The 12,032-nt window shown below is 32.0% G+C and overlaps 1 protein-coding gene across 2 annotated transcripts; it reads left to right on the top strand.

Moving 5' to 3' along the window:
* The first annotated feature begins 394 nt into the window (after positions 1–394).
* LOC101258044 (uncharacterized) lies at positions 395–10,597 on the top strand. 2 transcript variants are annotated; one of them, XM_069292362.1, is made up of 11 exons: positions 428–696; positions 1,042–1,100; positions 7,203–7,634; positions 7,708–7,815; positions 7,883–7,993; positions 8,070–8,174; positions 8,585–8,647; positions 8,724–9,130; positions 9,229–9,363; positions 9,522–10,099; positions 10,174–10,597. In XM_069292362.1, the coding sequence occupies exons 3-9, from the start codon at positions 7,512–7,514 to the stop codon at positions 9,281–9,283; spliced, it is 972 nt and encodes a 323-aa protein (XP_069148463.1). In that variant the 5' UTR covers positions 428–696; positions 1,042–1,100; positions 7,203–7,511; the 3' UTR covers positions 9,284–9,363; positions 9,522–10,099; positions 10,174–10,597. The 2 variants fall into 2 exon arrangements, with proteins under 2 accessions (XP_069148464.1, XP_069148463.1); XM_069292363.1 differs by having other exon boundaries at positions 395–1,100; positions 7,708–7,803.
* Positions 10,598–12,032: the final 1,435 nt, after the last annotated feature.

The following is a 12,032-nucleotide window of genomic DNA, read 5'->3' as shown; positions in this document are numbered from 1 at the left end:
AAAGAGGGTTTTTGAGGTTTTCAATATCCAAAACCCTAAATGAAATTGAAGAAGGTACTACTCCACTAAACAAACAAAAATTTTGAAAGATTTAAACAAAAAAAATCAACAAATTTAAAAATCGAATAAAAATGCATACCTTAATGAAAGGGATTGTTATAAATATCTCTAGAGATATATTTTTCATATTTTGAAGAAAAAATCAAAAAAATGAAAGAGAGAGAATATGGGATTGGAAGAATGGAAGAACTGAATTAGAAAAATTACTATTTTTGAAAACGTACGAAAGAGAATGTATTGGAAACGTGTGATTAAGGGAATGTGAGATTAAAAAAAGAACTAAAAAAAGGATACACTTTATTTTATAAAATATTGATATTTTGACAATTTTAATAATATTTATAAAGAATAATTTTTTATTAATTATGTCAGGATTTTTGACTCGATTACTAATTTTTCCTTCATTCTCCTGACCCTATCGCGTACTGTTCTTCTTTCTTTCAGATGCGAAATCCAGCGATTCCGGCGCAAGTAGAGTCCCGACGCTGTTCATCGCAAATCGCGAGCCCAGTCCAGCGAAATCGACCGGAGTCCGTCGTTCTCGCGTACGGAACCAGGTGTCGAAATCTCCCGTCTCTTTCGTCCTTTGCTTCGAATCGGATGACTATCTTCATTCTTCCGTTGAGAATTGTAGAGGTATTGGTACAAAGCTAGCAGCCTTATCTTATCTTTCGGGGGGAGATTTTTGAATTTTGATTTTCAAAAACTTATCCCGTTTTCCCCTTTCAAAATATGCCCTAATTTCCCCCATATAAAAACCTCCCACTTATTCACTATTTGAGGTTGACGAGGAGAGCTGGAGAATAAAGGGAGGTAGAGAAAATGATAGTTTAGAGAGAAAGGATTTTCTGAGGTCGAGAGTAAAAACTTGAACAAAAAAAAAACATTCTCGATTAGAATACAAAAGGATTTGAGTCTCTTTGGAATCTGTTTGTTCTTTCATGCATCTTTGGAGCTCGCTGAAGTTTTCGGAATTTACAGTGTGGTGGTGGAAGTTCTGATCGAGTCCGGACTCGTCTCAGTTTGCTGCTCCGAAAGAGGTAAAAATGACTTTAGTTTTTCTTTGTTATTTTATGATTAAGAGTTTTATGAGTTTTGCGATTGAAGCAATGAACTGCTATTCCAAATTCACTTCATAGTTTCAATATAGCTTGGTTTTGTTCTGAAAAGTCGATTGATTCTCGATTTAGTTATGCTTGAGTAGCCTATGTTCTTTTGGTTCGAGATGAGTTTGATGACTGTTTGGTTATGTTTTCTCTGTTTGCTCATGTTCTAGATTGATTATTTTTGGAATATGTGCGATCACTATCGGTCAACGGACCAGGTCCCTTGACACAGCAAGAACAGTGCTGAAGATTAAATAATATAAAGAACACAACACAAGCAGTTTACGTGGAAACCTCCTTGCTCAAGGGAGTAAAACCACGACTTGTTGCACAGGATTTACAACCGTCTTCACTAATCTTCTCAAGCAAAAGTGAAACTCTGTTACAATCAATGTGTGAAAAAGTTATTAATCTCACGATCAAGTAATCTACCTATTACTTGAAGAGCCTAAGCGGATACAACACCGCCCACTAAACCACCTAACTCTAGATGACTTAGAATTTGACTAAGCAACAAACTAATATTGCCCACTAAATCAGTTAATCTTAACTGATTTAGACTTTTACAAACCCAAAACAAATATCTGAATCCTTTATAGATTAGGAACAAATTTACAATGTAAGTACATAAATACAAAGCTCTAAATACAACAAAGATTCTTCTTTACTCTATCAGGTCCTTCTGTTGAGTTGAGCAATGTTCTTCCTTGAAAATGACCTTTTGTTCAAGCTTGTGAATTTTCAGAGAAAATCCAAGTTCAATTTGCCAAGTCTCAAATTTGTGTTTGTTGGAAAGAGATAATATAATTTCCCACAAATTCGTTGAAGTCATCCCATTGGCTGAAGGGCTGCTGTTAGAAAAGTTGTGCACCTACCGCATCAGAGATGACAACTGTCTTTTCGTCCTTTTCACGTCTTAGTCTTGCGGGTACCATGTCCCTTGCTTGCGGGAACCAGGTTGCAAACTTCTATATAAGTTCTTGAAAAGGCTTGCTGACTGACTTCTTTCTTTGGATGAATGAATATAATATGGTGTTTGTCATGCTAAAAGTATCAAACATAAAGAGTTATTATCCGTTGGACAAACACCTTCCTCCATTCTGATTGGTGTAGTACACTGACGTCTTATCAACCTCTCATGACAGCTTTACAGATGTAACCAATTATATATCTGATGGAGGAAACTCTGTCTGGTACCAGGTCCCTGCATTTGTGAGATACTGAAACATACAATCTCGTCCACTCTTCTTATTGGTGTAGGATACTACACTTTCACCTACCACCTGACATGACAGCTTTTATGACTGTACCCCATTTGTATCTGGACGAGAGCACTCTGCCAGGAACTAGGTCCCCGCATTTGTAAGAATCATCAAAACACGTAGAATATAACAATTATAGTCTTCCATCCATTCTAATATAACTTGATTATTATTTATATCCTATTTCGAACACTGGTATGTTTTAGCCTTTTGAAGTTGTTCATTCAAGTTAGTATCAACATGCTCTCATACTTATCAGAGTACTATACAGTTTCTGTATTTATTCAGATGGCTACTAACCCATCCTCTGTATCCATCTCAGTTTCATTCATGTTTTATCACTAAATCTGTGTTTCAATGTGAGGTTATGTTATTTTCAAGAGTTCAGTTGTTTGTCATTCTCCTTTTATTTTATTTTACTTCGACTAGTGTTCTTAATCTTGATCTCTTCAAGTCTTCTGAAATTGGACCTCATCGAAAGTTTGAGTTCTTATAATTGTATACATGTTTAGTAGCTTCTCTTATCTTAGTATTTGTTCACTGTTTTATAGTTAATACAAAGGGCTGATCTTTGTTTAAATTTAGCTTTTTGAGTTTGATCGATTTCTCATCTTCTTTAGTTTCCAGTTGATTTCTTGTTGTTTAGTCATAGACTTTGATGATTTGTTTAGTATTTAAGTTACAAATATTGGCCCCTTTTTGGAAGTAAAATGTCGTTATGGTGTACTTAATTTTATGTTAGCTTGTTTGCCTCTCCATAAACACATCAGTATGAATTTTACTCCATTCTTAAGCAAATACGAATGTGTTTGCCTCAGTTAGTCATTACATTTTGTTCTAATTGTGATATATTAGTTGTTTATGTGAAAAAATTGAATTGTACTTGTGCAATTAATTTAATCATGTCATTGTTTGAAATTCCCATGTGCTTAACTCATTTTCCTTTCCAAAGCTAATTACTCCCCTCTGTTTGAAATTGTTTGTCATGTTGCGTTTATCGAAAGTTCATTTGATTAATTTTCAAAGGTAAATTAGATCACGTTAATTTGATATTTTAAATAAAAAAAATTAGATATTCTAAAACTACATGAAAAGTATTATAAATTATAATTTTCTGCATTTTAATTTGATTGAAAAAATAAATCTTAAAATGTTAGTCAAAGTTTTTATAGTTTGATACTTTAAATCTTAAAATAGAAACCATGACAACACAATTTTTATAATTTTATTTTAATTTGTTTCATGCATGTGGATTTGTCAGTATCTCCCTGATTTTCACATTTTGTGGTATAAACATGTTTTTGTTTTTTATTTGGGAGCCAACTGGAAGTTGAGACACTTCGTTAATTGCCATATTCTTTTCAACATATACATTGAGTAATGTTTTCGTGTAACTTTGTTTTTAGAAGACATTTAAGAGAGTACGAATTTTCTTTCTTTTTTTTTTTTACACATGATGCTTGGCGGGGTCCAAATTGGACTTTTTTCATCACTTCTGGCATTCTAGAGTATCGAGTCAACCTTACTTGTTCGAGTGAAAAGGAGGAAAAGTTACATGTCCCCAAGTTGAAGAGATTGGGCCAGAAAAGCCCACATTTATTCTCAAGATATTTGTATTTTGTTTTTGGAAAAATTACTTAAATATACTCCTTTAATTACCTTAATAACCATTTATCCCTACTTATTATAAAAATTTGAGATAATGCACAAGTACCCCTCAATCTATGCTTGAAATCTCAGAGACACACTTATGCTATATTAAGGTTCTATTACCCCTGAACTTATTTTGTAAATAATTTTTTGTCCCCTTTCGGTCTACGTGACACTATCTTGTGAGTTCAATGATGGTTGACTTTTTTTTTTCAAACTAGTGTCACAAAGGCTGAAAAGGGGTACAAAACTACTTATAAAATAAGTTCAGGGGGTTAATAGGACCTTAGTATAGTATAAGTGTGTCTCTGGGATTTTGGACATAGGTTGAGGAGGTACTTGGACATTATCCCTAAAAATTTCAAAAATCTCTTATTTCCCCCAATTAAAAAAATATGAAAGATACATATAGATTTCCCACCCTTTTTTCAGCCAATTGGCAAGTTTTACTGTACCAAAATAAAATCCTATTTTCAAGCTACCCACTTCCTCATTAACAGTCCCAATTAAAAGTTACCATATTAAATTTTATTTCTTTTTTTATTTCCCCTTAGTTTAGGAGGATAATTTTCTCTCACAACACGTCTTAGGAGCAGATTTTACTCTAAATTTGAATTCCAGTAGAATTTTGCAGCCATATCAATTTGGTTTTCTGTAGGAGTCTCCATCAAGTATTTAAATTTCCAAGTTTTTAAAGGGTAAAAATTTTAGTCTCCTTTTTTATCTTCATCGTGTGCTTTTACAAATAATATGGAAGAGGGTAAATCTGGAGATGGTGATTCTAAACGTGTGTATGATTCAAATGATGAAATGTGGGCTGAGAATAGATCCAAGAGATTGCATGACCCATTATCGATGAAGAATAAGAATGTAGATGCGCCAAAGAAAAAGACTAAAGAAATCCATAAAAAAGGCCAAGAAAAGTTACACATGTTGTTTCCAGACCCACACTTCTTAAGGTATGTGTTTAAAATTCATAATTTTGTGTTTTGTTGATAAAACCCTAATTTTAAATTGTTGCATGTGTTTGTAAAATGAAATTAAAAGTCATTTAACAATGAAGAGTGATTCACTAACTTTAAATTAAGTATAACCATCATGTTTGTACAATTTTAAGGTGTATCAGATACATAATGTTTATCACTAATTTTGAGTTGTGTATTAGTGAAAGCACCATGTTTGTACATTTTTAAGGTTTTTCAGTAAATTTGTGTTATCTATTAGTAAAAACATCATGCATCTGATACACCTTATGAAGAACACATGATGCTTTACTAATAAATAACACAAATTTACTGAAAAACCTTAAAAATGTACAAACATGGTGCTTTCACTAATACACAACTCAAAATTAGTGATAAACATTATGCATCTGATACACCTTAAAACTGTACAAACATGATCGTTATACTTAATTTGAAGTTAGTGAATCACGCTTCATTGTTAAATGACTTTTAATTTCATTTTACAAACACATGCAACAATTTAAAATTAGGGTTTTATCAACAAAACACAAAATTATGAATTTTAAACACATACCTTAGGAAGTGTGGGTCTGGAAACAACATGTGTAACTTTTCTTGGCCTTTTTTATGGATTTCTTCATTCTTTTTCTTTGGCTCAACTACATTCTTGTTCTTCATCGATAATGGGTTATGCAATCTCTTAGATCTGTTCTCAGCCCACATTTCATTATTTGAATCATACACACGTTTAGAATCACCATTTCCAGATTTACCCTCTTCCATATTATTTGTAAAAGCACACGATGAAGACAAAAAAAGGAGACTAAAATTTTTACCCTTTAGAAACTTGGAAATTTAAATACTTGATGGAGACTCCTACAGAAAACCAAATTGATATGGCTGCAAAATTCTACTGGAATTCAAATTTAGAGTAAAATTTGCCCTTAAGACGTGTGGTGAGAGAAAATTATCCTCCTAAAACGTGGGGAAATAAAAAAGGAATAAATTTTAATATGGTAACTTTTAATTGGGGCTGTTAATGGGGAAGTGGGTAGCTTGAAAATAGGATTTTATTTTGGTAAAATAAAACTTGTCAATTGGTTGAAAAAGGGGTGTGAAATCTATATGTATCTTTCATATTTTTTTAATTGGGGAAATAAGGGATTTTTGAAATTTTTATAATAAGTAGGGATAAATGATTATTAAGGTAATTAAAGGAGTGTATAAACAGGGCATGAATTATGTTATTAAAAAAATACCAGCACATCCATTGAGGTTTGGAGCGACTTTTGATTTTGTGAATAAAATCAAATTGTCAATAAAGGATGAAGGCGTTGCAATTTTCAAGAAAACAATTTTTGGACCATATTTGGAAATTCCAAAATGTAATTTCCAGGTTCAGATTACTAAGTGTTTGATGTTGTTGGAGGTGCGACATGAAAATAAAGATGTACTACATGTCCGTCATGCTAATGGGAATGTATTGGTGTTTGGTATGAAGGAATTTGTCATTGTAACTGGCCTTAAATGCAAAGGAAATGTTAAGGATTTATCATATCCTAATTCCACTCCGAGCCGATTATTACAAAAATATTTCTCTAATTGTCTTAACGGGTATAACCAAGAGTCGATTGATACAGCGCTTTGCAATGGGTAATTGGGAGACCACACAGGAATCTGTGGAAATGGCAATACTATACTTCATCAATACTTTCATGTTATGCCATCTTGGTGAGACCTTTATACGTATAGAAGAATTTCTAATGGTCGAAGATGGTAGGTATGAAATGTATCCTTGGGGTCAGATTGAATTTAATAAGTTGATTACATCACTCAGGCAAGACTTCAACCAAAGCAAACAGATGTATCGCTTATTTGGTATGCCTTATGCATTCAACGTTTGGATTTACGAATGTGCATCTACTCTAAGTCCAGACCTTGCTGTTAAAGTAGTGAATGGTATTCCGAGGATATGTAATTGGACTGTGGTGGCTGAAAAGCCAAAATATGAAAAGTTAATGTCTAGCATTTTCTTCGAAGTAACATTAATTTTAAATTATCTTTTAATAGTGGATCAATAAGCCTTATAATTTTTGTTGTAAATAACAGTTTTTTTGTTATACATATATTGTTATAACATTAAACCATTTTAATTGCAGAATATTAATTTAAACATTGTACCAACGCCAGATGAGGTGGAAGCCTTGATTTACCTAATAGTCAAGAGGTCAACAGAAATGAACTATCCACGCCAACTGTTGGTGCAAAAAAAGTGCAAACTAAAGATAAGTCAGGTTTTGGGGATTTTTCAACAAGCCCTCCTGGTCATTTATTGAAGATCATCACATGTATATGATGCATCATCTCTACCACCACCCAAGAGGAGAAAGAATACTAATACACATAAAACAAAGGGTTCGAAAACTTTGTCAAAGCAGTTAAAGCCACAATTAAATCAGTCATTCTCAATGCCAGCTGAAGAACCTAACCCGCATGCTAATGTATCTTCTGCCCATGTATCTTCACAAGTCCCAAAAGATAAGTCTGTATATCCTGATATTGAAGAACTGAAACAACATATGAAGGAATACGTAAGTAACGATATTTATTTTTTTAATGTTAATTCATAAATATAAAACTGAATGTATAATTTTTTTTGAATAGGTTGACAGTAAATTTGAGTATCTTGTGAATTTGATAAAGGCAAATCACATTGAGGTGATGAATTCTAAGAGTAGGGAGGATGGCCAACAACCAAACGTAATGTATTGTGTATGTGTATTTTCGTTGTGTGTTATAATTTTCATAGGTCATTATGTTACAAATTCATTTAATAAAGGATATGGGCGGCAAGTCTACACCGCACATGGTTGAAGTTTCCAATAAAGAAGACAATGATGGACACCAAGCAACCTCTCCGATACAAATGGAATTTGATGTTGACAATCAGGTTTAATTTACTTTATTAATTTTGTATATAAAATTATATAATTTATCATTAACTTATTTTTCTTAAAAAAATAAAGACTGAAGATACATTGAAGAATCATCAAGTAATGAAGGACGTTTCAGAACTTCAATCCCCAAATTTAAATAGTCATCATACTGATGAAACGTGTGAACACAGTAAGGTAATTATAGCAGATTAATTTCATTATTAGTATTCATCCAATTTTCAGTGATACATGAAAATGTGTCAGTATGATACTTTTAATTTTAATTATATTATTATGATACATTGTTGTTTTATTTGATCATTGTGATACATTGCAGTTTAATCGGATTAATATGATTCATGTTTTTTACTGTTCACATATGTATTTTTTGTCAAGTTAATGTGTATTACTGTACTTTTTTATTTAGTGTGTACGTTATACAATCCATTGCAAGATACATATCTATGTGACTACATAAATTTGTTTGTCTCATATATACAATTTGTAGTTAACTGTTATCTGTCCTTGATACATTAACAATCATTTTGTGTATAATTATTTGTTGTTTAAGGTATCATAAATTGATCAGTACATTTTTTATTCAGGATGCTTCATCAGCACAAACGCATCATCATTTATTTGAAGGAACAATGAACGAAGACACATGGGTAATTTATTCTTCATGTATCATAACAATACATATGTCTATCAAACTAGTTTTAATTATCAGTGTAAACCATATAGGAATCTACACCATCTGGTTCAATATCTCCAGATACACGAGAAGCCATGAATACATTTATTGTTGATCTAGGAACTCTGCCTATTCATGCAATTCAACAGGAGTTAACCGAAAATCAAAGTTTGCTTTCGGACTGTCAATTACCAATTGATATTCCTATCACAGATATTGTTGTTCAAAGCGAAATAAATACTCCTCATGCACGTATCCGGATGCCTTCGAGAAACTGCAAATCCCCTTATTTAACTTCATTTGGGTCAAGTGAAAAAGGAAAAGTGGTCATGACTGATGTAATTCATCCAAATTTTCCATTTCAAGGATGTGAGATCACAAACCAAGCCCCTTCATATCTGATTGATGAGTTTATTGAGTGGGTTACTACAGGGCTTCTTAAAGCTCATTCAAAAAAGTAAGTTTTATATAATTAACCTGAATCTGTTCAATTTTCAAATTGCAGCTATTGTTAGAATTTTGAATAACGTCTTTTCATTACGCTTAATGTTATAGGAAACCATCAGAAGATAATACAAATCAAGAGCATCTTCATTGGGTTTTGAAATGATGGATTATGTCGTTGCATTTTCGACAAATAAGAATTGGTTTTATGCCATGTCTCAGCCTAAAAACTGTTGGACTGATCAGGTAATTCTGTATATAAATGTTTTTATAATAATGAATATGATACATTGAGTAAATATGTTATATATACATATCAAAATCATATATCACTTTCAGTGTCTAGTATTTTATTTTTGTTAAATGTTTTTCAAATGTATAATTATTTTTATATTTTTTTGTAGCACATTGATGTTATTTTTACTACCTTCGTAAAAAATCAAAACTTCGAAGCATGGATATACAGATACACAACAGTCAATTGTTTGTTCAGCGCACATATCAACAGTACCCATGATAGGTATTATAACAATGAGACTGATGATGATATTAGTACCCAAGAACACCTTGATCGTGCAAGAGTTGTATCAGTACATGAGAGGTCAATAATCAACATCATGAAAGGTTTTTCAATACTAGCTGGATTACCATGGCATTTGGTGGATGATGTTTATATTCCTATTAATTATGATGGAAATTTTCATTGGGTGTTAGTTGTTGTTGAATTGAATAAGAGGTTGATACGCGTGTATGACTCTTCTTTGGGCACAAGAAAACGTGTATATTCTGAGGAGATAAAAAAATTGTCAAGGATGCTACCTTCTTACCTCATTGACAGTGGTTTCTTTGAAAACACTGAGCGGACAAACTGGTTAGTTCTTGATGCATACAAGGACAAACAAACGGGTGTACCTTTAGAGTCACATATTCCTTTCAACATCGAATACGTTGAAGGTATCATGCAACAAGAAGACGATAGCCTGTAAGTATTTCAATTCTTGTATACAATATATGTGTAAGCTATTTTACAAATTTATATTATGTATTTTGTTGTAGGGACTGCGGCTTATATGTAGCTACATTTGCAAAGTTTTTGACTGACCAACTTGTTATACCACCTGATACTGATGGCCATCTTGCAAATTACCTATGCAATAGATATGCAGCATTGTTATGGAGATACGGCAGCGACAAGGTCAATGGTGGATACATAAGTGAGAATGACGATCCACCAAAGCCTAAGGGTCAATTCACAACACCAACTGAAGGTGATATTGTTAACATAAATTAGTAATTAGCAGGGACAGGATGAACAAGTTTTTATGTTGTTTTGTGTCGAAGACAATTATCTTTTGTGTTTTTCTAAAAGTTTATTGGTATTACAATAGTTTGTTAGTTATTAACATTATGTGTTTTCAAGTTATTGTTTTAGACACAATTGTTGTTTATAACGTTAAGGTACAAATTTTTTATTGTTTCAGTTTAAGTATTTTGATAGTTAATTTACAAAATGAAGCATATGACGCTTAAGTTCTAATGTGTATGATACATTATTGTTTAAGTTTTAAGTATTTTCACTTACAAAATGATGTTTATGATACATAAGTTATACTATATACATATACAAATATTGCAATTATATATTAGCAACTTGAATGATATGAATGTATATGATACATCATATACATAAACAAACTAATCACATATTACTATTACAGTGAAAAGCACCACTGTTGAATATAATATATCAAAATTATAGTTCATAAGGCAGTATACACGAAACATGTAGTAAACATTTGAACAAGTCAAGTTTTGGGACTCTTTGGGACTCTTGAATAATTCATAAGGTAGTATATACGAAACATATAACATCATTTCAATCATCTGAACGTATATGATACATAATATACATAAACAAACTCATCTGGAATTACTGTTACATTGAAACCCAACATTGTTGAATATAATATATCAAAATTATAACTCATAAGGCTGTATACACGAAACATATAGCAAACAATTGAACAAGTCAATTTTTTATACACTTGAATAACTCATAAGGCAGTATACACGAAACATATAACATCTTTTCAATAATATGCATGTATATGATACATCACATACACAAACAAACTCATCTATAATTACTGTTACATTGAAACACACCACTGTTGATTCTATTTATTTATAAAATTTGGAGTTTAATTTTGGCACAAAATTTCCAGCAAAGTCATATATTTGAACATCAAATTAAGTTGTGTAACCAATACACTTTATTTAGTCCAAATTCTAAAGAAAAAAATAGATATAAGTACCATGAACACTAATGTTCTACTTTAAAAGATTATTTCATTTCTCTTTCGTGAAGAAAGTACAAGTTCTCCTGTTATGTCCTTCTTGTCCACACTGCCCACAAGAATTATTGTTCACTGTAATTTTCTCATCCGCATTTTTCTTTCTTCGCTTTCTTGGTCGTCCAGCCAACCTTCTATACCTAGGTGGCCGGATAATTTCATCTAAAACATATTCTGGAACGTTCCAATCCTCCTTATCTGGCATTGGAACCATTACAACCTCGTACGTTTTTTTCTAATCTATACGGCTTGTAGTAATCAGAGCAGTATGAGTGCAAATTTGTAACATTCTTGTGCTTCAAAACTGCAATTGTGTGTGCGCAAGGTATCTCATCATGTTGAAACCTTCCACATGTGCAAGTTTTCCTCTCAAGGTATACAATGTATCTTTTTCCGGCTTCATGAACTATGAAAATATATTCAGATAAAACCTAAAAATTTAAGAAGTTAGTGATACATTACGTAATATACAATTTATATAGCATTTTCATTACAACAGTTACCATTGAAAATCAATTTGTTTCTGATACATAAAATAGAAATTTAGGGAAATGGATAAAT

The sequence above is a fragment of the Solanum lycopersicum genome, chromosome 12, assembly GCF_036512215.1.
Source record: "Solanum lycopersicum chromosome 12, SLM_r2.1".
Lineage (NCBI taxonomy): Eukaryota > Viridiplantae > Streptophyta > Magnoliopsida > Solanales > Solanaceae > Solanum > Solanum lycopersicum.
This window is presented reverse-complemented; position numbering and strand designations above follow the sequence as displayed.